The sequence below is a fragment of the Leucopleurus acutus genome (genome assembly GCF_964270905.1).
Source record: "Leucopleurus acutus genome assembly, chromosome: 1".
Classification (NCBI taxonomy): Eukaryota; Metazoa; Chordata; class Mammalia; order Artiodactyla; family Delphinidae; genus Leucopleurus; species Leucopleurus acutus.
This window is the reverse complement of record NC_139142.1, coordinates 153645994-153672547: the sequence shown is the minus strand read 5'-3', so window position 1 is coordinate 153672547 and position 26554 is coordinate 153645994. Positions and strand designations below refer to the sequence as shown.

The 26554-nt window shown below is 40.9% G+C and overlaps 1 protein-coding gene across 1 annotated transcript in view; it reads right to left on the bottom strand.

Annotated features, from left to right (window-relative positions):
• TTC23 (tetratricopeptide repeat domain 23) overlaps positions 1-26554 on the bottom strand; it is a 78630-nt gene that overhangs the window by 32106 nt on the left and 19970 nt on the right. The window contains exons 5-6 of the mRNA XM_082833949.1: positions 14872-15049; positions 2205-2310 (exon numbers count right to left, since the gene is read on the bottom strand). Of these exons, the coding sequence (XP_082690075.1) occupies positions 2205-2310; positions 14872-15049 (284 nt within the window). The remainder of the gene's footprint in view (positions 1-2204; positions 2311-14871; positions 15050-26554) is intronic.

Sequence of the window (26554 nt, the reverse complement as noted above, 5' to 3'; positions counted from 1 at the left end):
TCTTGGGAAATTACCTAACCCTCTGTGCCTTAGTTTCTCCATCTGAAAACTGGGAACACTTGTACCAAACTCACAGAGCTGTGGTGAGGATTAACTGAGTTAATAAATATAACATGGTTAGAACCATGACAGTATGTACTATGTAAGAATTCGCTATTATTACTGTGTGAGGTCATTAAATTTTCACAGACCTAATTATCTGTATCAAGTAGGTATTAGTGGCATTCTCTATTTACAGGGGAGGCTATACCAACACCATATTTAGACTGGAAAACTTAGAAAAAAATACATAATTGGATTGTTTCTGATTCTATAATTACACAAAGCAGAATGGTCTAACTTTGCAGCTACAAGAAACAAGTATTTTAGGGACACGATTTCTATTGTTCCCCACCTAATCCATACATTCATCAGGTGTGTACACTGAGCACTAGCTGAGATGCTGGCAAACCAGAATCCCTCTAGGCAAAGATGGTCTCTGGTCTTAGCCTCCTGTAGTTGCTTGGTGTTCTCTGGGAGTAGACCCCCTCCTCCACACCCCAGCAGTTTAAATGCTCAGAAACTTCCAGTTCTCAACCCATGAGCCCCCCAAGAAAAACAGGAAGGACCTGACAACCACTTATTATACTCATGCTTCCCAGGTCAGAAGTTAGGGATCTAGCCCTCACACTTGTTTTGCATCCCTCAGAGCCTGAAACATATTTGACTTGGTGACCATCAACTATGCATTGATTTCACATAAAAATTCAGATTTCTGCCTTCTCTTGAAAAAACAGACCTGCTAATACAAGCTTGCTTTCCACATGCCAGTAATGGGCTGGAGCTGAATAACAGCTGCTCACTTTCGACAGGGGACGGGCCTCTCCAGTTTGCCACAGTCCTCACCACTCCCTATTGCATCTCTCAGATTACAGCCAACAGTTAGCTGCCATTTATAATTATGCTTGCTGCTGCTACTGTTTTCTAATGACTACTCGCTTCACTCACATTGCTTACTTGGTTCCTATAGACATTTAGATTAGTGACTCCTGCTAATCTAGGGGTTTCCATCATGTTTGCATTTTAAGTATCCTATTAATACTTGTGGCATGGAAGGTTCTTTTCCCCTATTAAAGGAATTTTAACCACCAATAAACTGGTTAAAATGTTGGCTCTTTGAAGGTTTTGAAGTTGATTGCTATGTATGGAGTGTTCTAGGGAGTTAAGGTAAGGAAGGTCGCCTGCTTTCTCTATCCTCCAGCTCTGAGAAGGTGCTCAAAGCTCCGGGAGACCAGAATGAAGGATCTTTAAGGTGGGATGGACAGAAAGATAAATACTGGTATCCCCTTCCTCAGCTCCTCCCTGAACAGGAGCCCCTGCCTGGCCCAGGGACCTCTGCAGACCAGGCTGCTCACTGAGGCTCCTCCTTCATCTTCTCCCCCCACCAGCCTCCTCATCTTAGCCCAGCTCCTACTCCCTGAACCTCAACCTCAAGCCTTCCAGATACTGATTTTCAAATTGATGGCACACTGGACCTTATTTTCCTACAATGCATAAGTATTTTTAGCTGACATCTTGGAATACACCTCTTGTCTTCTTTATGAGTTATACTCTGTTTATGAATATTCTGACCAACAACAAAGAAAGTCACTAGAATGCATGTTCTCCATCAATAGAGGCATATTGTATGCTCTGAGCCCAGGATGGGGGATTAAAGAACTCCCAAGCTCACTGCTCTACCTATTATGTGGGGCTAAGAAAAACTATATGACTCATAAATGACAACTTCCTTTTGGAATCCTGAAGCCGTGTAAGTTCATCCTGATTGAAAGCTCAGCCCTGTGAGAGTCTGGAGGCCGGAGTTCCAGCAGGTCAGATCCGTTGCCACAGTAGCTCCACAACCTTTAAAAATAGATCACCTTTGAAAGTCCAGTAGATTTCCCTGTAAGCCCAGCACAAACTCTCTGGGGCTCTGATAGCTATGTTTGGATAAAGATTTGCTGTATTTGAGAGTAAAAGATTAGAGGAAGGCTGAAAAAAGATAGAAACCAAAGGACTCTGGACTCTAGTGAAGCTAACAGAGAAGACTCTCTGAAGGGTCTGTCCCAGCTCCATCCACCTGTTCATCCATCCCAAAGGCAGCTAGCCCACAGACACCGACGCACATGGGACAGGCAGGGAGCAGGCCTCGCTGTCCCCCACGGAAGGCTTGCTCTCGCTCTCACCATGGTGCTCAGGCCTTCCAGAAGCGACAGCAGCACAGGCGACGGAGTGTGCGGACACGGCTGCCTCCTCTTGAGAGGGGTTTCTGCTCAGGACGATGAGACGCGCCTGTCATCATGGAAAGAAGACACACATTTGTTTACATGCTTGGCAGCAGCAGCAGGGAACTAACTATTCTTGGAACGATAAGCAGAAAGCCAAGGAAATTTCTAGCAAGCTAAACAATATGATTTATGTGGAAGCACAATCAACTCTTGGGAGAGCTCGGTTTCAAAAGCATTGTGTAGTTGAGAAAGCACCAAGCCCTGGACGCTGAGTCCAGATAGCTCGATGCTGTGGCCAGGGCTTATTTCTAAGTAAATAATTTAAAAGTCTATGCTCCCATGAGTGCAGTGTCAGCAGAAGAGGGGGGAGGGTTTCCAGGAGGAAGGAGATAGATTAAAAAGTGCCTGTGCTGTAGGGGAAGTGGGCAAGCACAGAACCCTACCCACTGGTCAGCCCAGAGAGGGGGACCTACCCCCAGTGTCAGCAGCCTCACCCACAGAAACCCCGACCCAACCCCCATGCCTGGTCCGCCAAGCTCATTTGCCTATAACCTCGGCGAACTGGACCACAGGAGCTGTCCGAACACAGGAAACAGCTCAGTTCCTTGAAAATGAAGCCCATTTAAAAATTCTTTAAGAGGAAAAAACCACCGTATGATCTATGAACATAAAATAAAAATAATCCTTTCAAATAAAATACAAACTACATCCCTTCAAGTAAAAAGATATTAAGCAAACAAACAAGTAAATAATCCCATGGATTAGTCATAGCTCCTGGAGGTTGAAAGAATCGGGGTGCTTTGGGCAGTGTGCACCAGGGCAGGAGGAATGTCAGCATTCATGACATGGTAGAAACAGCAAATCTGAAGGCAGAGCATCAGGGTCAGAATCTTATCTCCATCCTTTATTAGCTGTGAGGTACCTTGGGCAAATCACCCACTCAGCAACCTCAGTTTTTTCATCTATAAAATGAGGATAATGAAAATTGTCAAAAATATTTAAATCGATATCACAAATGAAAAAGAAATGAAAAGTAACAGCCTAAATCTTAGACTAGATAAAGCCATACCACTAGAACCTTCTAGTCCAGACCAAGCAGTGAGACAGCAAAGCCATAGAGACTTGCTCCTCTGATGACCAGCTTAATACATTTCTGAGATGATAAGCAGGGTAGACTCTAAACTGTCCCCTCATTTGTCATATGTTAAAATCCACTAGTTACTAGATCTAGACTTTTTATGATAGGGGCTACTCCAAATCAAGATTGCTGGTAATAACTTTTATTGCTGTGTTAGAACAATCAGGATTTCATATTTGTAAATGCTAACAATATCCTTTGTTTTAAAATGACTTTTCTTATTACAGCAATGGTCCCCAACATTTTTAACACCAGGGACCGGTTTCGTGGAAGACAATTTTTCCACGGACAAGGGGTGGGGTGGGGGTGGGGGGTGGGGGGGCATGGTTCAGGCGGTAATGCCAGCGATGGGGAGGTGGCAAATGAATCTTCCCTTGCTTGCCGCTCATCTCCTGCTGTGCGGCCCTGTTCCTAACAGGCCCCGGACCGGTACCGGTCTGCGCCCCGGGGGGTTGGAGACCCCTGTATTACAGGATCTAGATAAATTGAATACTTAATTTTGGAAAACCGCAAATTGGTCATTATCCTCGATTTGGCCTGAAGTTCTGACTGGAAATGCTTTTCAAATAGGACACAGTGTTAGAGTGAAAGGATCAAATGTTCAGTGCTCACCAGGGAAAGGAAAAAAGAGAGGAAAAGCTTGCCCCACCCCAAATGCAAATGGATCATGTTTACTTTGTCTTTTCCCTGGGTTAACTATCTCTAGAATCCACTTTTGAAGAGAGCACCCTCTGATGCCAGAAAAGATTTAACTCATCTTGTTACAAAGACATTTTACACACAGTATTTTAGATTGATTAAAACTCAAATTCAAATTCAAAAAGATTTCATATGTTGTTTCCACTTAATATTATAATTCAAGGCAATGTAAAATATGCATGTCTATCAAAATTACTTTCAAATGAATTATTAACATGTTCTGAGAGTTCTCTAAGTTGCCTTTTGTCTTGGAAACAGGAAGCAAAGTTTTCCATGAGCAAAAATGTTCATATTATCAAGAAAATGGATCCTGAAATCTTATGGAGATCTGAACATATCACAAAATATTCAATGTTTTGCTGTATGAGATGCTAATATAAGCAAACATTTAATATTCATTATTCACTTCAGAAACTCAGTCTCTGATCTAATTTGTTATTTGATGTTCGCAAAGTTTCTAAAAACCATATGCAGGAGTGCGGGGTGAGGGTAGTGGAGAAGGGAACCCATGATGTTTAAAATGTGCAATCTTATTTATTTAGAAAAATTCAATTCAGTTTAATTTAATTCAGTCCTATTCAATTCAACTTATCTTAATTTTTAAATGCTTTCTACATGCCAGATATTATTCCAACCCTAGGAATTCACATAAAGATTAGGCAGGGCTTTTGGTTTTAAAGGAGCTTACAGACAAACTACAAAAATGTGGGGTAGCTTGATTTTACCTAAACTCACAGACACTGCCCCTCACTAGGTTTTAGCACCCGGCTCACTACTTTCCTCTCCACCCCTCCTCCTGTTATCATTTTCAGTGATTTCCGTATCCCTAAGATTGGTCTGCACCTATTGGGCAAGAAAGAGATGGCACAGTTTAACAGATGAATAGAGGAAAAGAAGTTGATAAAAGAAAAGAAGTTTGCACGGAGGAAACCTAAGGAAGAGAGTGCAGGACCCCAAACAGGCTGCTTTAACATCACAGGCAGAGCAAGGGAGGGAGCATTTGCTGGAACTGGAAAGATGAATTATAGGAGAGGGAGCTGTAGCTTTCAGTGAATGGATGCAGACCACCTGCACTGACCTTGCTGGGAGGAGCTGAGGGAATAAATAAGCTGTGCTCTCTCCTTCCAAGGTCAAGGCTGTGTGCCTCCCAGCCAGAGGGCAAGGCGGCCCACTGACACTGTACTTAAGTGGGCACAGTGAGGGATGCAGAGTGGAGCTAAAAGAGCAAACTAAAACACCCAGCGAATGACCCAGCTAACACTTTGGCCTCTTGGGTTTTGACAGGCTTACTTTCCTCCCTACCCTTAGCCACCTGGTCCCCCATGATGCTCTGGGCCTCACCATCGCTTAATCTTTGCTACCTCTGGATCCCGCAGCTCACAGACCCTGTTTGACTGTTGGGGCATCCTGGCTCTATCACATCCATGCAGCTTCTCATCCTCTGTCCACTTTCCACATCTCACTAGCCATCCACCCCTCCTGCTGTCCCTTCCCTTCTGGTCCAGCTTAGAGGGCACCACCCATCAGTGTCTATATGGAAAATGCCCTCAACTCCACTGAAGCATTATTTGAGATGGTGAAAAATGGGGAACCATCTAAACATCCATCAGCAGGGGAACAAATATATTGTGGTTTATTCATACAATGATTGAACTCTATCTATATGTATTAACATTTCAAAAACACACCACTGAGTGGAAAAGCAACTTATGAAAGGGTGCAAACATCATGATGCCACTGCTTTTCAAGTTTCTGATTTTAAAGCAAAAGAACCCCTTATATACCAAACAGAATGGTTCTCTAACATACAAAGCAGGTAAGTGTGGAGCTGCTCTCACTGAAGCAGGTAGAGAGACCCTGGGAAGCCCACCCAGTTGCTTCCATTCAGCCACCCCCAAAAGACCCTCCTTGGAACATGAGTGTTGGCGGTGACACAGTTTGACAACCACAGTACCACACCATGCAGGAGGCCTCCTGAGGGAGTGAGTACTGAGAAAGTTGACAAAGCTAGTGATTAGATTACCCAATCTTTCCAAACTAAACCACTGTTCACAATTCTGGAACAACACTTTGTTTGCTAAGATAATATAAATATCCCTGTTACATACATCTGAGAGCATTTAAGGACTAGTTGTTAGGGTGAACAGAATTACAGGAGTCCTGCTTGCCTCTCCGGCTTTATACAGTGGCCCGAGTACTAGGCCCCGCTGGGGATCTGCGGCTTGACTACGCCCACTCCTCGTTATTTATTAATCACCCCAGGGCTTGCATCTCTCCTCCCATCCTTTGAAGTTTTTGATATCTTATGGTTATATGTTTATCAACTGTCATCTTGAGGCTGAGGAGGAACATTTAATATTCTTAAATCTCTTCAGCTGCTAGCATATCGTACTGGGTTAAAAACAAAAACACCTTTAATATCCCACATGGAGTAAGGTCATTAATTGAAAAAAACTCATTCACAAGACCAACTGCCTCAAGCCCTGGCAAGGTACAGAGCAGCTGTTGCATTCTGGTCCTCTTATGTGTTTCTGGGGGAAACCAAGGATTCCTCAGTGCCAACCCAGCTGTCAATAGACACAGCCAGAGCCAGGGCTGGCAGACTCTTATCTAACTGGGCCTGTCCCCTTGGATTTGTAAAATGTGTAACAGTTCTTGAAGAGAAAACTCGATGACTACTAAAAAGGATGTTTCTATTTATGCAGGCAGACCCCACCACATGAACACTCAACTTAAAACACTGGGTGGGTTCTGAGTGTGGAACCCCAGCTCTTGTGGGGAGGGAGAGAGAGATTTTTTCCCACTTTGATAATGATTAGGGGAATCAGTGACTCAGAGGGAAATCTCCTCTCCCATAGCATAGTGAAGAGCACACAAGTAGCTCAAAGTACATTTGTGGACTTAAACTGGGTCTATTTACCCTGGAGATGAGAACACTCAAAGAGAAGACAATAGTAATTGCCAGGATCTCTTTGTAAAGCTGAGGGCTAGCACAGGGAGGGACCGAGGGAAGGAGGGAAATAACATCGATATACACCAGCTCTGCTTAATCTCAAAATGACCAGTGAGAGTGATGTTAACTGCCTAATTTACGGATGGCAAAATGAAGCCTTGAGGAGAGTAATCGACTGTCTGAAGGTCACATAGTTGGTCAATGGCAGAACAGGGATTTGAATTAAGGCGTGTGATTTCAAATTGCATGCTTTTCTCATCTAACACCTGGTTATCAAGAGGGTAGAAGTCACAGAATGGCAATTTTCAAGTCAATGTAATGAAGAACTATTTAAGAGTCAGAGAAATAGTTACTAAGAATTAGACTCAGCCCAGAATTAAATAGACTGGCTAGGGAAAGAGCGAGCTGCCAACACATGGAATTCTGAGCACTGACTGTAGAGAGACGCCGTGGAGGGGGTCAGGCAGTGGACGGTGGATGGAGCAGAGGTTAAAGTGCCTTCTACCAAGTGGCTCCGTTTCTGCTTTGATTCAAATTTGTGCCTTAATTCAACAGAAGCTCAAGTCCACTTGTCACTATGAGGTATGAGCTTGCTGTGTTTCTCTTATAACTGACCAGCTGTGAGACTGCATAGCTTTCTCTCTCAGCTCTGCCAAAGCTGGCCATTCTACCCTTAGGCTTTGACTGTCATCCTTGTTCAAGACAGGGTCATGTTGCAGCCCAAGGTTGCCACTTCCTTTCCTCTCCCATCTCTGCCCAGTAGGGAAGTCTTCCATGGCCACACACACCATAGGGGACTGAGGCGGCTGGAGAGCACTGGCTACAAAAACGATGGAGCTGGGAATCCCCGGGGGAAGTAGATGCAAGGGCAGAGGGCATTCAAAAACTGGTTTCTGAGGGCCCCAGACTGAGCCAGTTTCTTTTAATAGTCAGAGAAAGTCTCTGTGGCAGCTTTCCAGTTGTCAATTTTAGCTCCTCCAAAGGGCTGGGGAGAAAAGGCCCTACTCGCTGTAAGAGTTAGCACCAAAATAGACATGTTGGGGCCTTATATTTTTGTCTTTTTGTTCTGTGTGTTTTCTTAAAACTTAATTATATTTTTAAATTATAAGAGTAGTACCTGCATATAACTTTTTAAAAATCCTAAGTAGTAGAAAAGAATAGCAATTAAAAATTTTAATGCCCTGTCCTTTGTGTCTATAAGCCTCAACCCCTCTTCTCCCCATTTCCAGTCTGATTTCTTATAGCTACCCACTATCAACAGTTTCCTGCATATCCTCTCAGAAATACTGATGTGCTTATACACACACACACACACACACACACACACACACACACACACGAGAGATCAGAGCCTGGCCATGTTCCCCTCTCAGCTCAGCTTCATCTCCTGCCACCCATTCTGGGCTCTCACCACAGTGGTTCCCCTCTCCTCAACCTTTGGGGTGTCTCATTATCAGATCCCACATCAGCTCAGGCTGCCCCCCTGGGAGCTCTCGCAGCACCCAGTACCTCCCCCTGTGGTGCACTTCACAGTGGTAGTTTTACATTCATCTGTGTGATTCTTCACTAAGTTCTGTCTCACTCACTAGGCTGCTTCTTGAGGGCAGGGCCTCTGACATCCGAGCCTTCCATCATAGTCCCAGGCCTAACACTGTGCCCAGCACAATGTAGTCTTTAATTGGTCATTGACTGACAGAGTATTCTGGTCTACATCTGGCTTTTTAAAATTAAGAATATATTTTGGACACCTTTCTTCAGAACACAGACATCCATCTCATTCTCTTTAGTGGCTCTACAGTATCCCATCACGTGGATAGATCATAGCTTTATAACCAGTCCCCTACTAATGGGTTTTAAGAGTGTTTCTAATTTTTTGCTATTGCTAATAACCCTGTTTCTTTGCACACTTGTGCACATCTATCTGTTAGGTAAGTTTCTAGAAGTGAAATTGCTGGGTCAAAGGGTCGGTGTGTTATAAAACTGGAGAGGGAATGTCAATTGCTTTCCCCAAAAATGGTGCTGATTCCCAGTCTTACCAGCAGTACATGAGGATGTCTGCTTCCCCACACCCTTGCCACCATGGAGTGGCACCAAATGTTTTTGGCATCTCCTTGGTTAAACTGCACTTCTTTAATAACAAGTGAGGTTAGGGATTATTTTTGGATGGTTATTGGCCATTGTATTCCCTCTTCAGTAAAATGTCTGTTTCTGTTTTTTGTCCATATTTCTATTGAGTTGTCTTTTTCATCTAGATTTTATAAGAACTCTTTCTATACTTTCCCCTCCTTGACATTTATTTCTTAACTTTGTGATATGTTGTCATAGAGAACTTTTTCATTTTTATGCTGTCAAGTTTATCAATCTTTCTTTCTCTTTTTTCTTCTCGTCCCTCTGTCTCTCAATCTATAGCTATCTGCACACCTGCAGAGGAAAAATGCCCAACAAGTGTCACAACACTGGGTACTTCTAGGATGGGGGAGGAGGGCTGAGATGACTCGTAGCCCATTTCTCTGTATTTTTCTGTATGGCTCGATTTGTTTTTTTATAAAAAGCATTATCGTTATGATAAAAAACAGATGTCTTTTCAAAAGAAGCAGTATGGCACCATGATTTGTGTCATTCTTAGAAAAGGTTTATACTGTATAAAATCATATCTGCATTCTGCATCTTTTCTAATTTTAAACAAAATAGGCTAGTGTTGTCAGAGATTTTGAAAATTAAAAATAGCACTCATCTGATTATTTGTAATAAATGAATTACACTTTATAGTAAATACACAGCAATTAACAAGAGCCAATAAGAAGTGCTGCCATTTACTGAATAGTCTGCACCTGCCAGGAGTCACATGTGAGCACCTATCAGCCACCACCTAGGCCTGACCAAGGCCAATAACTCACCCAGAGCAGGAACCTGAACCCAGATTTTCTGATCTTAAAGTCTTAGGTAGAGTAACTGATAAATTATTTCATCATACTTTGCAAATCAAACTTCTCTAAATTTGGGAACTACTGAATGGCAGAGCTGCCCTGAAAACTGAAAAGAGATATGCGATTCGAGTGTCAGAGACGTGAAAAAGCAATCCAAGCTAGCGCGGTGTTAACGTATACTCCTTGAAGGCACACACCCACAAACATGCTATTGCTCACACAAATGAAATCCTGGGATTTTTCTTTTGGATAGGAAAATAAGGTTCTAGTGCCAAAATCTGCCACGAAGAGTTTCAGAAACAATCACGTTTGTGTGGTTTTCTCACAGAACCCTGCTGCAGAGGACCCACAGGGCTGATGACAGCTCTTTCATCAGTCCTTGGGACTGCTGCCTTCCCTCTGTGATGGTTCTGGGGGGCTGGCTTTAGTTTTCTCCATTTTAATGGGTTAGTTCCTAAAATACTTTGGAACTTTTATACATTCTACAGAGAATAAAAGGTCTTTTCTCCCTGGGTGTTTCTCTCACTCCAAAGGAATGAAGAGTGAAAAAACAAGAGGGGAAATAACAAAACCCCTTTCCTTTGTGTGTAATTAATAAATGGCTTTTAGGCATGGGCTCCCTTGGAGAGCTATACCTTTCTGTATTTTAGGTAAAGTTTGCTAAAGAAAAGGGGAGATTTGATAAATGTTTAACAATTACTGTTAATAAATAAAAGTAGCTTATACTGGCAACATGCCAAGTTGTTCACAAAGCACTTTCCATTTTGAATCTTTGAGCTGTTCCGTGAAGTGGATAGGGTCTTTTGTAGGCTTTTTTTTTTTTTTTAGAGACTAAATGACTTATATTATCAAACAAATGGTAAACAGAAGAGTCTGGACTCCAACCCAAGTTTTCTGATTTCAAATCCAATGCTATCTTGACTTCACAAAGCTATCTCTTTAATAATCATAGGCAAGTATTTATTTAAACACTCTCTAATCTTTATTAACCTCAAGAATAAACAATAAAAGTCACCTATTAAACTTGACAAGGCATTAAAAAAAATGAGTGAATTCCTCCATAACCTGTATACAGAGAAATATTTCTCAGAGTCAAAATCTAAATGTAATAAAAGATTGAAAACTTGAAAGCACTAAGAAAACTTTTGTATGGCAGAAAACATTACACATACACACACAAACTAGAGCTAATAAACAAATTTACAAAGGTTGTAGGATACAAAGTTAACATACAAAAATCATTTGTATTTCTATGCACAGGCAATGAACAATAAGAAAAAGAAATTAAGAAAACACTTCCATTTGTAACAACATAAAAAACTCCAAAATACTTGGGAATAAATCTACCAAAAGAAGTGCAAAACTTATACTATAAAACATGGTTGAAAGAAATTAAGGAAGACCTAAAGAAATAAGAGATTATCCCATAGTTATGGATTGAAAGGCTGAATACTGTTGGGCTTCCCGGGTGGCGCAGTGGTTGAGAGTCCGCCTGCCAATGCAGGGGACACGGGTTCGTGCCCCAGTCCGGGAAGATCCCACATGCCGCAGAGCGGCTGGGCCCGTGAGCCATGGCCGCTGAGCCTGCGTGTCCGGAGCCTGTGCTCCGCAACGGGAGAGGCCACAACAGTGAGAGGCCTACATACCGCAAAAAAAACAAAAACAAACAAACAAAAATTCTAAATTAAAATAAATTTGAGATTAATCTCAAATTTATAAAATTTGTAAAATGGGAATAAAATAATATAAAAAAGTTCACAAAGTTGGTGTGAAACTGGCTCAATTATGAGCAAAGAAAAGCCAACTTCTGGTGGCCAGGTAACTCAAAACAACCTTTTGGCAGAATGTCAACAAAAATCAAGAGGTATAAAAATGTTCATATCCCAGCAGTTTAACTTTTGGAAATGTATATCAACATATAATTCAAGAAAAGAAAAAAACATTTTTTAAAATAAGAATATTCAGAATTATTGATACTAACAAAAAATTGCAAATCCACAGTGTTCCTTCACTCAGTAAATGTCCCAACCAGCCACACGCAGAAAACTGGTCTAAAGCTGGACTCCTCCATCTCCTTCACTCTCCCACATCTGCACAACTCCCAGGCCTGTCATTTCTACTCTCTATCTGTCTGTGTCTCTCCGTTCTCATGACACTGCCTGAGTCCGGGCTGTCATCATGCCTACCTGGTCTGTTGCACAGCCACCTACTGAGTCGCCTTCCTGGTTATCTCTCTGCCATCCAGTCCCTTCTCCATACTGCAGAGCAACCCTTCTAGACTGATAATCTGGTGATGTCAATCTCCCTGCTCGAAAACCCTTAACTGCCCTTAGGATGAAGCTCAAATTCCTTACCATGACTTTCCACACCCCATCTGAATGATACCCACCCACTGCCTTCCCATTCCCATTGCCCAGGCATCGGGAACTTTTTGCAGTTCCCCAAATGCGTCAAACTTTGTCTTACCTTCAGACCTTTCCATGTACTCTGCCCCCTGCCTGGGTCAGTCCTCCCCACCTCTTAGTATGTTTTGAGGCAGGCACCTGCATTTATTACCTTTGCTTCCTCATATCTCACTCACAGTACAATCTGGATTCTGTTTTCAACAGTGCCTCAATGTTTCCCTCAACTAGGTCATCAATAAAAGAAAAAGAAAAGCAAGAAAAGGAAAGGGAGAACTTTTCAAAAATTCATATATTGCACTAGCAGGCACTGTGCTCAACACTTTACAAATATGAACTCATTTTTTCTCCCGACAGCTCCATGCCCTCCATAACAGCAAAAGGTATCAAAAGGGGTGGCAATGAGAATATCTCTTTCTTTTCTTCTTGTTTTTATCTGGCAAATTCTTCTTTTTCCTTTACCGATTTATCCTTCTTTACTTGACCAATGAACACCAAATTTCCTCCACAAACCCTGCCTGAGTGATCTCACCCTCTCCCAAGGCAATTACTGTGTATAAGTGGAGGACTTGCTGACCTATTTTCTGAACTCTAGTCCTGATTATATAACTGTCTAGCTGTCATTTCTGCTTGGATGCCTTATGGGCATCTCAGACTCACCATCAAAACTTGAGCTCACGGGCTTCCCTGGTGGCGCAGTGGTTGAGAGTCTGCCTGCCGATGCAGGGGACACGGGTTCGTGCCCCGGTCCGGGAAGATACCACATGCCGCGGAGTGGCTAGGCCTGTGAGCCATGGCCGCTAAGCCTGCGCGTGCGGAGCCTGTGCTCCGCAACGGGAGAGGCTGCGACAATGAGAGGCCTGTGTACCGCAAAAAAAACAAAAAACAAAAAACAACAACAAAAAACAAACAAACGAACAAAAAACCTGAGCTCACCATCTCTCCATCACCCAGTCACACCTGCTCCCCCACTGTAAATGACACAAACACCCACTCAGGTGTTCAGACCAGAAACCCAGGAGTCATCTTCGACTCTTCCCCTTCCCTCTTTGTCCTGCATCCACTCAAGCTCCATATCTCATAAATTCTGCCTCCTAAATCTTTGTCACACCCATCTACTTCTCTTCATCCTTATAAACATCATCCTAGTTTAAGCCACCACCATCTTCAGCCTTCAGTGCTCCACTCTACCTCCACTCTTGGCACACCCTCCCTAGTCTACTCTCTACATGTCAGCCAGAATTACCTTTCAAAAAAAAAAATACTGCATTTAAACCTGGGCTATGCCATTTATTAGCTGTGTACTCCTGGACATATCACTCAACCTTTCTAATTCTTGATTTCCTTATCTATAAACTGATAATAATAATAATATGTCACAGGGTGGTAATAATATTTAAGGGAGATAATCCAGAGAAAGTGAGAGAATGGCACACTCTAATAAACTGTGTGTGGGAGTATAAATGGTCATACAAATTTTAAAAGAAATAGCAATAAAGAACCCTCAGTACCATATCATTATATCTCATTTGAAATAAGAAATGAGTTAGTCTATATTTTACAACTTTAACAGGGAAAATTTCTCAGAAAACAATTTAAAACGTGTTCTTAGCAGATGATACCACACAAAAACATCAAACTGACTGTGATGGTTAGTTTTATATGTCAGCTTGGCTAGGCTATGGTGACCAGCTAGGTCAAATACTAGTCTAAATGTTGCTATGAATGTACTTTGTAGCTATGATTAATATTTATAATCAGTAGACTTTGAATAAAGGAGATCACCTTCAATAATAGGTAATAATTGGGTGAGTACGCCTCATCCAATCAATTGAAGGTCTACAGAGCAAAAGGCTGAGGTTTCAGTGAAGAAGGAATTCTGCTCCAAGACTGTAACACAGAGACCCTGCTTGCATTTTCAGCTGGCCCACCTACCCTATGGATTTCGGACTTGTCAGCCCCCACAGTTGTGTGAGCCAATTCCTTAAAATATCAGTAAATCTCTCTCTCTCTCTCACTCTATGTATACATCCAATTGGTTCTATTTCTCTGAAGAACCCTAACTGATACACTCACAGAAGAATCTTTTAATGACAAAGTAGAACAGCAGCTACCAGATGACAACTCTAAGTGACTTCAGGTAAAGATTGTAGAATGTGGTAGATAAGAACCCTAATAAGTTTGATAACATAAGCTCTAAATAGATAAGCATTAAATAATAAAGAAACATTGTCTGGGAAACAAGACTTAAATTATGCACCTAATATGAGAAAAGCCACCTTCAGGCAGTCTCAGACTGTTTGTGGAAGATGCACAAGTAACACAGGACCAGTATCCCACACTTGCCCACTTACGAAGATGTTTGTTGAACTTCTACTCCAGACCAAGTGTTCTACTTATCTAGAGCACTTAACAAAGCCAGGAATTCTCAGAGCTGCTATTCCACCTGTATCTGTGAAAAGCAGTGGACTGGAACAGCTTTGGTGGCCAGTACGTTGCAGCTTACCTGTAAAAGGTGGTTGATGGATGCGTCATGAAATCCCAGGGCTTGTTCTACACCTGCCAATTCCCTCAATGTTGGTACGCACTCAAGACTTTTTTCACCTTTACTGATCTCAATATATTCTAAAGCCTCTTGGTAGTGGGGCAGAGCTTCTTTTGATTTCTTCTGACCTTGATATACCCTAAAAAAATCAAAGGGATTATCTTTAAAGTAATTAAAATAGAAGATACTGAAAATAATAGATGGATTTGGCTCTCTGACCCCTGTTGCCAGGTTCATTTCCTAGGCAGCTGAGCCTTTCTTTCTTCCAAGGAGCAGCAGGGCATAGCAGTCAAGAGGATAGACTTTGGGATAATCAGGAAGGTTCAAGGGATAATAAGGAAGGTCAAGGGATAATCAGGAAGGTTCAAATCCTGGCTCCACCACTTACTAGATACAGGACCTTCAAGTCGCTTGACAGCTTTCTCATCTGTAAGTTAGGAATAATAACAGTGCCCACTTCACTGGGTTATCATAAAGATTAAATTAGTTAATATTTAAAAAAAACCACACCTAGAATAGCCTCTGACACATAGTAAGTGCTGTGTAGGTGTTGGTTTAAAAAATATAAAATATTAAAACAAAAATAGTAATCAGAAAGGATGCCATGATACTGATAACTGATCTGTTGAGGAATTATAGAAATTTCCCAGTTTGGTGAGGGTGTGAAGCACTCACATTAACTGTTGGGAAGAATATAATTTGGGCACAAACTTTTCTATATCAAAATTATACGTATGTATGTACACACGTATTTCTGCTAATTGCACTTTTAATAGTTTATCTTGAAGAAGTACTCTGGCAGGAAAAGAAGATACTACATACAAGAATGTTTACTGAAGCATTCTTTGTAATAGTGGAAAAGTATAAAGCACTTAAAATACCCCAATAGGTGATCATCCAAGTGGGTTATAGTAAGTACATCTACACCACGTATCCATTAAAGTTAATGTCGATCTGTGTGAATCAACATAGAAGTATATCCACTATATATTCTTCAGTAAAAAAGACAGATTACAAAAGTACTTTATATAATCTTATTAGATCAATTTTGTATCTAATCTATATGTACACATATGCATAAAGAGATACCCAAGTGTCACCAAAATGTTAGCAACAGTTATCTCTAAGGAGTTGATTGTGAGTGATTTTACTTTTCTTATTTATGCTTTATAAATTTCCCAAATTTTCTTCTATAAAAATATATTACTTTTACATCAGAAAATATGTTAATTTTAAAAATTAATTTAAAGGTGGCAGTGGGAAAATATTCTTGTAGTTTCTTGGGGTAAGACTCTCTCATATTAAAAAATGTATCTATATATATTGTTTAGAAACAGGCATTTAAAAACAATCTTCTCAAAAATACTTGTGAAGACTATTAGAAACTTTTCTTGCATGGGAAATTTTTTTTTTTTTTGCGGTACGCGGGCCTCTCACTGTTGTGGCCTCTCTCGTTGCGGAGCACAGGCTCCGGACGCGCAGGCTCAGTGGCCATGGCTCACGGACCTAGCCGCTCCGCGGCATGTGGGATCTCCCCGGACCGGGGCACGAACCCGCGTCCCCTGCATCGGCAGGCGGACTCTCAACCACTGCGCCACCAGGGAAGCCCGCATGGAAAATTTTTATGTACAAAATTCATAATAAAAGAAATCAATCCTTCTTATGTTTCCCTCCATCTTACGATTCCCAAATTACTCCCAAACTGAGACATAATGTGAGAAAGTAACTAAGAGACCACAAAAATAGGTTTTGTTTTCAATTGTAAAAATTGTAAACAATTACAAACAATTGTAAAAAAATTAATAAACAGAAACCTCAGTTAAATAGAGTCAGGAGCCCAGAAGCGGGAGCTCTCCTGCTCTGGGAGGACAGCAGAGTCCAACAGGAAGAAGAAAGACTCCTCTTCTTTCCTGGCAAGAACGTAGTCAATGAAAAGCCATGGACTCTGTGTACTATGGCTCTCCCAAATCCTTTTCCCTTCTATAAAAGCATTCTCCTTCCCTCACCATGTGGGGACTTGCACCTGGCTCACCATGGTTTCAGACCCTAAATGAAAATGTTCTGCCGATCCTGAATGAACCTAATTTTTTTTTTCCTAGAGCAATAACTGGCAGCCTATTTTTTTTTTTTTTAGGTCAACATAGTCATTGGATACTCTTCACAACTATTTTGCTCTCCAATAAATTTCAAAGGAATTGACCGATAGAAGTAGAGTTACTTTTCAGATCTGTGGCTCAGATGGCCATAATGAAATAAAATGCTCACTGAATAGCTTATGAACTGGGATACTTTCTATAAGTGTAAAGAGGGTTAAAACACAAGAGGAGGTCAGGGATATGTTCCTGGACTAAGAAGGGTCCAGGTTGCAACTTGCAGCAGCTCTAACCTTGGAAAGGAAGAGGTAAATAGACAACCTAGACAACCTAGTAATACTGGACTCGCCTTCTAACTCTTAATGAGTTTGTACGTATCACCCACTAGCATCTATGGTGATATAAAGAGGCTTTGAAACATATGGTTGGTAACAAATCACTTAGCCAAAGAATTAGATTCCTGGTAGACAAAATTAGATTCCTGGTAGACAAAAATTAAATAATTGAAAACAGGAGTCAGCAAACCCTGGCCTGTGGGCCAAATCTACTCACTGACTGCTTTTGTAAATAAAGTTTTATTGATACAGTCAGGCCCACTTGTTTACTTATTGTCTATGGCTGCTTTTGCACTACAATGGCAGAGTTGAAGAGTTGCAACAGACACTGTATAGCCTACAAAGCCTGAAATATTTACTGTCTGGGTCTTTACAGAAAATGTTTGTAAACCAACCTCTTGTCTAGAATCTACAGAAAGTCACATACTTTTCAAATGACTTCAGACTTTTTTCTACCTAATTTAGCCTAAATAACACAGACAATGCCATAGTTATTTGAGCAAAGGAAAAAATCCATCTTTTTTTCTCATGTTCATAAATGATGAAGAGTGTGCCAAGGAAGTAAAGAAGAGGTCCTTTGTTTCCAAGGCTGCTTGTAAAAGTCATAGAAGAGAAATAAAGCCAGTACAAATGCCAAGATGATCTCATTTGGGCAACAATTTTAAAAGAAAGCAATATTCGAAGCTTAGCAATAAAGCTGATAAATGAGAAGAAAATAGAAAAGTAAACAACAACAAGGCATAAGTTAATTCATGTATCAAAAATTCTTCCTTGGGCTTCCCAGGTGGCGCAGTGGTTGAGAGTCCGCCTGCCAATGCAGGGGACACGGGTTCGTGCCCCGGTCTGGGAAGATCCCACATGCCGCGGAGCGACTGGGCCCGTGAGCCATGGCCGCTGAGCCTGCGCGTCCGGAGCCTGTGCTCTGCAACGGGAGAGGCCACAACAGTGAGAGGCCCGCGTACCGCAAAAAAAAAAAAAAATTCTTCCTTTCCTGAGATAGAACACTAAAGAAAAGTATTTGGGGGTTTGTGAAGCCATCTTAGCCAGAAGCACAGCACTCCAAGTTAACACCACAGCATCTTTACAGGTATTAAAAAGTGATCCTTCAAATATCCGACTCTCAGAGAAAATTTTATAGAGAAGAATACAGTATGAGAGGCAGGGCAATCAGTTACAAGTACTGCAACAGGAGTAGAAAACCCAGACTGTAGTTTGAGCATACTTACTTACAAGGCCACACAACCTTGGGAAAAAACAAAATGTTTCTGAACCTTGGTTTCCTCATCTGAACACTGGTGTCCAATAGGGTTGCTGTGAGAATCAAGTAAGATGTCTGAAAGTGCTTTGCAAACTGAAGCGAGCCATACAGATTGATATTAAATCCCTATACATAATCATACCTTTTACTCCTTCCCCTCCCAGCCTTTGGTCTCTCTGGAACTGAGAGGCATAGTTTCAGGTTGTTATATTGAAATGGACTCATTTGTGGTCTCATCTTGTTCCCACTCGCATGAGATTTTGGGAAGTCTAAATAATAGGTAGAATCAGTCAAACTCATGTGCAAGTGAGGTAGGCATTTTCTTACACAATTGGGTTTTTTAAAAAATTGAGAATAATTTACTATCAGAAAAATACATATTCATCACTAAAAGTAAGAAAAGATATGGAAAATTAAAATATATAATTACAACATCCAAAGATGACTGCTATACAACTTGATATATATATACTTCCAGATGATTTTCTATGCATTTTTAAAAAAGGATCATAATGTTTTAGAACCTGCTTCTTCCACTTAATCATACATTAAAATGTGGCAATAAATGCTATAGTATCACTTTTAGTGGCTGAATGGTGCCATATAAAGTTTGATTGACCACTCATCTTCTAAATATTTAGGACAGGGACTTCCCTGGTGGTCCAGTGGTAAAGAATCCACCTTCTGATGCAGGGGATGCGGGTTAAATCCCTGGTAGGGAAACTAAGATCCCACATGCCGCGGGGCAACAAAGCCTGCGCGCCACAATTACTGAGCTCACGTGCCTCAACTAGACAGCCCGTGTGCCACAAACTACAGAGCCTACATGCTCTGGAGCCCATGTGCCACAACTAGAGAAAAGAAAGCCTGCATGCCACAACTAGAGAGAAGCCCACGCGCCGCAACAAAGAGTCCATGTGCTGCAATGAGCACTGCAACGAAAAATCCCACATGCCTCAATGAAAAGCCTGTGTGCCACAACAAAGACCCAATGCAGCCAAATAAATAAATACATATTTAAAAAATATTCAGGACATATAAAAATGGTTTGTGAAAAAAAATGGTTTGTGGAATATTTTTACAAATGATATTTCTGATGAGAGACTTGCATTCAGAATATAAAAAGAACTCCTACAACAATAATAAAAAAGATAAATAGCCCAATTAAAAAATGAGCAAAGCACCTAAATAGTCATTTGTTTGAAGAAGATGCAATAAGCACATAAAGAGATGTTCATTATCACTGGTCATCAAGAAAATGCAAATCAAAACTACAATGAGATACCACTTCATACCCATTAGGACAGTGGCTATAATAATAATGATTTTTAAAAAGATAATAAAAGTGTTGACTAAGATGTGGAGAAATTGGAATCCTCACACACTGCTCGTGGGTATGTAAAATTATACAGTTACTTTGGAAAACAGTGTCAGTTCCTCAAAAGTTTAAACACAGAATTACTAGATGACCTGGCAATTCCACTACTAGGTATATACCCAAAAGAAACAAAAACATATGTCGACATAAAAACTTGTACACAAATGTCCGTAACTGCACTATTCATAAGAGCCAAAAAGTAAAAACAACCCAAATGTGCACCAACTGAAGAATGAATGAATAAAATGTGGTATATCCACTCAGTAAAATGTTATTCAGTCACAGAAAGGAAGTATTGGTACATGTTACAACATGGATGAACCTTGAAAAAATTATGCTAAGTGAAAGAGGTCAGTCACAAAAGACCACACACTCTATGGTTCCATTTACGTGAAATGTCCCTAACAGGCAAATCCATACAGACAGAAAGCAGACTAGTAGTTGCCAGGGGTTGGGAATTTGAGAATGGGGGCAGACCGCTAATGGAATGAAAATGTAAAATTGTTTGTGGTGATGTTGCATACTAAAACCCATCAAATTGTATACTTTAATTGGGTGAATTGTATGGCATGTGAATTATATCTAAATAAATCTGTTATTTTTGAAAAGTTTGTGAACATTTGGAAGCAAACGAAATATAGATGAGACTCAGCCATAAACTTAGTCATTTTTGTTTAAAGAAATAACTGTATTAATAATTATTAAACAAAAATGAAATTATTTTAACTTTAATATCATCTGCGAGCCAGACACTATTCCTAACTTGCTCATTTAAAGCAGGTCAGAAAGACATGTCGGCTTTGCCTCTAAATTGGTTGCGTCACTGGATGATCCTACCCATGTTTTAGTTGCGGGGGGTGGGGTCAGGAGAACAGAGAATGCTGCGGGTCTTGCTGCACCTGACACTCAACAGAGTGGGCATTCCCAAGGGGATGCCATAAATCAGGCTTGGACACTGAGCTACTGGTCTCTCTCTAACCTTCCAAAGCTGTTGGCATGCCTCCTGAGGAGCTTTAAGTCCTGGAGGTCTCCAGGGGAATGCCTAGGTCTATGAAAAGTATAATCTTAATGAGAAACAGTAAATTCATAGAGAGAAAAGCCATACAAAAATATTTTTAATGGAATATTCTGGTAAATCAATTATACTGTAAGTTTAAATATGCTAATATATTCCATATCATGATCCCAGATGCAGAAGAATCTAGAAATAGGTGATAAATCCAGTCTTTTCCCTTCGGCTGATCAATTCAAGCCACTAAGCTGTGGTTAAGGAAATCAGCCTGAGGATCTGTGAGTTATAAAAGAAAAATAAATTCAATATAGCTCCCAACTCCCAGAGTAGCAGAATTCACGATGTGACAACATGGGGTTGGAACAGAAAGGCCAATCCTCCAGCTCAGAGCTGAGTGAAGCACACCAGGCCATCTGGGGTTGGTTTTGGAGTTCTGATCCAACATTAAGGGCCTCAAATTCTTGTCTTCAGGGCCCGACTCTGCACCCACAGACTCCTGCACCTTCCTCTGCCTAAATCCTGATGGAAACCTGCCCAAGGGGGCAAGTGGGAGTTTCAATCCAGCCCAGGCTCTGCTGACTGAGCTGTGTGCTTGGATACAAGTCTGTGTCCACCTGAAGAAAAGGAGACTTTTTTTTTAATTCTCACGAAGGCTCCGTTCACTCACCCAGTTGTGTAAAAACATGGCGCATAGGTGGCAGTGGCTCTGCTGGGACTCTAGTTTCCCTCGACTTGGTGAGTTCAGATGACTCATGGGAGTCATCTAAACCTTCCCATTTGGCTCCCCTGATGCCAGTTCTCTTTCAGCCCCCCAGTTGTGTCATGCCTACCTTCTCTCTGGGTCTTTGCTGGTCTTTCTATCTGGAATGTTCTTTATTCCATCTCTACCTGGCAAACTGTCATTCATCTTTCTATCATTCCTTTTCCAGTTTTAGCTTAGCTGTCTCCTCCTTTACGTAGCTTTCCCTGCCAGGGCCAGGACTAGAGTGAGACCATTGAGACACCTAGGACACACCATTTAAGGAGGTGATCACTCTCAGCGTTGGGCAGGTGCAGGGTTGGCATCCAAGTGTGAGCACCTCCTTAAATGGTGTGGTCTGGGCACCTGGCTCTCTCATCCTAGTGCTGGCTCTGTTCCCTGACATCCCAGGCTGGGTTGGGCGACTCTGTGAACACCTGACTGTGCTCCCACAGAACTGTGAACCTCCTCATTCAGGATACATCTCTCACGTTGAATTATAAGTGCCTGGGGACTTAGCACCAATCCCTTTAGTGCAGGACTCTGAGAAAGCAGAGTCCAAGGCTGCCGCATTCATCTTGACATCGCCAGCACCCTGCAGTGTCTGACACACAGTGGGTGCCTGCTGCCTATGGAAGGAGGGAGGGTGAGGTGAGGAGGGAAGACAGAAGAAACAACCTGCAGATCCACTGACTTAGAGACTTTGAGGCTATAGTTCATACCTTGATTTTCACAGATTTTGGAATAAATTTTAGGGAAAAAATCTTCAAGAAAGGAACGTATTTTCACATTGATTTAGTTGCAAAAATATTAGACTGTTGCTCTAATTAAGGGCTGGAGAAATTATTGAAATTTTATAAAAGGCGGAATAAAAGAAACTTTGTAAGAACCTATTAGGGTTTGAATTGTGTCCCCCCATCCCAAATTCATATGAAGTCCTCACCCTCAGTACCTCAAAATGTGACTTTATTTGGAAATAGCATCATTGAAGACATAATTAGTTATATTAAGAAAATGTCATACTGGACAGTATGACTCGTATCCTTACAAAAAGGAGATATTTGGACACAGAGGCACAGGGAGAATGCCATGTGAACACAAAGGCAGAGATTGGTGTGATGCATCTGTAAGACAAGGAACACCAAAGGTTGCCAGTACACATCTGGAAGTTAGCAGAGAGGCATGGAACACCTCACAGTCCCCAGAAGGAACCATCGCCACCCACACGTTCATCTCAGAATAACTTTCTGTTGTTTAAATCACTCTTACTGACTGACTCCAGGCTCAGAGATTTTCCTTTCATCAGCACCCTAATAGATGAATACTGGGTGTACTCACCCAGGGCAGCTAGTTAGATATGGAAGTACCAATTTTTCTTTTATAAATCACATTGTAGTCAAGTCCAAGTGGTAACTTTCTATTACTTCACTGCCTGGAAATTTAATTTGAGTATCTGCTGAGAAGGAGACCTGGAAGGAGGCAATTTCAGCAGGAACAAACACATGGCTTTCATTGACCATAGTTTTGCCCTTGCTACAAGCATGTCTACATGAGGGCACAGACCTCATGAAACCAATGACATCCAACAAGCTGTTAGCAGGATGCCCAGCCCTGAAGGGATGCAGTCACACATGAAGGTGACCTGTTGCCATTTCTGAACTCTCTAAGTTTAAAAGATTTTTGTCAACCTATCATTGGTCTCACATTTCAAACCCTATAGAATTCTTCAGACTGTGAGTCCTTCTTTCACCTGTAGGTAAAACTATTTACCTCCTCACTTAAGTTATCCAAAGGGAAAAAATTAGATCCCTCACACTATGTACGCAAAAGTTCCAAGTGACTTTTAGAGGCCTAAATTTAAAAAGCAAAACTTTGATACGTTTGAGGGAAAATATAAGGAAAATTAACTCCATGACTTTGGGTAGGGAAGGACTTCTTAAATAAGATAAAAAAGTACAAATCAGAATGAAAGAAGTAGGTAAATTTGGTCACATTAAAAATAAAAACTCCTGTGCATCAAAATTCATCATAAAGAAAGTGAGAAGGCAAATTACACATTGGGAGTACATACAATATATGTAACCAGCAAATAACTTGTCATCAGAAATATGAAGAATGTCTACAAGTTAATAAGAAAAATGCAAATAGCCCAGTTAAAAAAATGAGTAAAAGAAAGGAACAGACATTTCACAGAACAGAAATTCCAAATGTCCAGCAGATGTATGAAAAGATGTCAAACCTCATTATCAGGGAAATGCAATTAAAGAAACTATATGATTGGCAAACATAAAAAGTCTGACAATATCAAGTATTGACGAGGACATGGAGTAATGGGAATTACTGCTGGTGAGAGTATAAACTGGTGGAAAGCAAACCCAGTAAAGTTGATGATGTGGATACTTGTCAATTAAGCAATGCCACTCCTGGGCATATACCTCAGAGATAATCTTGCACATATGCCCATAAAGACATGTACAAAAACGATCATGGAAATAGTGTTTATAATAGTGAAAAACTGGAAGCAATTTATGTGTTCACCCTCAGAATGTATAATTAAATTAGAGGAAAGTTACATGGATTAAACATAATATGGAGGTTTAAAATGAAGAGACTAGCACTATGTGTATCAACTGACGTGGATACATCTCAAAAATAGAAAAGTAATGGGGGGATAAAAGCAAGGTACAGAAGGAAACATACATATGAAGTAAAAAAATGAAAAATAATACTGTATATTTTTTATGGCTATACATGTATAGATTCAGAGGAATGAAAAACACTAAATTCAACATCACAATTGCCTGTAACATGGGGAGAAGAAAAGAGATTGAGAAGAACGCATAAACAGCCTTCCACTTATCTGAAACGTTCTATTTTGAAGCTTGGAAGTGTGTACTTGAGTATTTGCGTAACAACATCTTTAGCTTTATATGCCTGAGATATTTGGTTAAAAAGATGAACAAATACAACACTCAGTTGTTTAGCGTGTGCAGAGAATGTGGCACTTTCTACTCTCACCCTTTGAAGTTGTCGTTGCATGCTATTCCAGGGTCCTGGCACTAACCAGCCAGAAATGAAGGCTATCAAGCTAATGTAATCTACAATGAGCATTCTGGAGCTCATTGAGGGTACACTGCTCACATAAAAGAAAAGACAAAATAGAAAATAAAATTACTTTAGCTTCACAATATGTTTAATAAAAAAGGAACTGGGGGAGTACTACATCAGGAAATAACTAAATTATAGTCTTACCTCCATTTCCAACTCATTTAAAGCCATCAGTCAATTTCAGGCAATCTTGTCTGTCTCTATTTGCTCATAAGTAATGTGTGGGCGGGCAACATTTTCTCCTTTCCTTTCCTATCTACCTGCCAGGGATGCTTTGAGGATTTATTATCTAGTGGGCCCATAATGTGTTTGGGTAGCTTTAGGAAACACACTGGACAGATGAAAAGATAGAGAATTCTGAACAACAAAATGTGGCAGTATGTTGATTTGGCAGGTCCACAACTTAAACCACAGCGTATTTCATTGAATGAAAATACATCTGCAGTAATTCTACAGAGCACATGACAAGACACTATCTCATCTCAGATGAGTTTCAGAAGATCCCACAGGGATGGAGACTTGTTTTAACCTGCAACAAACAAGTGCAATCTCCTCTGGTATTACTAAGGCAATAGAGGGTTTCCTTTTAAAAGCTCAGGAATTTGGCAAGAATATTGAGCACCAGTGAACAGCAGAAGCCTTGTGGGACCATTGCTGATTATGGAAATCTGATGAAAAATCAATCTTGGAAGAGGAAAATTAGGATTTTCTAGAGTCAAAAGGAGAAAAGGTTTACATCTGGGTCTCTCTTTACCATCTGGCACACATAGGTAAAAGCTGTGCTCTGTAGAGGGCATTGTCAGGTTTCCATTCTGTGCTAGTGAATGGGATCTGTGCTGTGCTGAGGAGTGTGGACACCAGAGTTGGATGCAGACCTGGCTCTGCTCTGCTACTTCCCAGCTTTGTGACCCTGGGAAATGACCTCACTTCTCTCAGCTTCGGTTTTCTTCATTTGAAAATGGGAATATGAAGGGTACATACATCACAGGGAGGACTGCAGATTAAATGGTGAGATGAGGTCTGCAAAGCACTTAGCAAGAGCCAGACCAGAAGGTGATCAAGAATTGCTAGCTAGTGTGGTTGTTTAAAATCATTATTATTAAGTGCAGTTGTTTAAGGGAAATGTATATTATACAGATAGAGTATTAGAAAAGGGGAAGACCAAAATGCAGTGCTCTAAAATAGTAAAGCTATTCGAAGAAAATGAAAACACTAATTTGAAAAGATACATGCACCCCAATGTTCATAGCATTATTATTTACAATAGCCAAGATATAGAAGCAACCTAAGTGCCCATCAACAGATGAATGGATAAAGAAGATGTGATACATATATATTGGGTTGGCCAAAAAGTTTGTTTGGATTTTTCTATAACATCTTATGAAAAAACATGAATGAACTTTTTGGCCAACCCAATATATACGTGTGCGCACACACACAATGGAATAGTACTCAGCCATAAAAAGAATGAAATTCTGCCATTTGCAACAACATGAATGGACCTAGAGATTATTATGCTTAGTGAAATAAGTCAGACAGAGCAAGACAAAAGACAAATACTCTCTATGCTATCACTTATAAGTGGAATCTAAAAAGTAAAAGAATCGAATGAATATAACAAAACAGAAACAGACTCACAGATATAAAGAACAAACTAGTGGTTACCAGTGTGGAGAGGGATGGGGGGAGGGACAAGATAGGAGTAGGGGATTAAGAGGTAC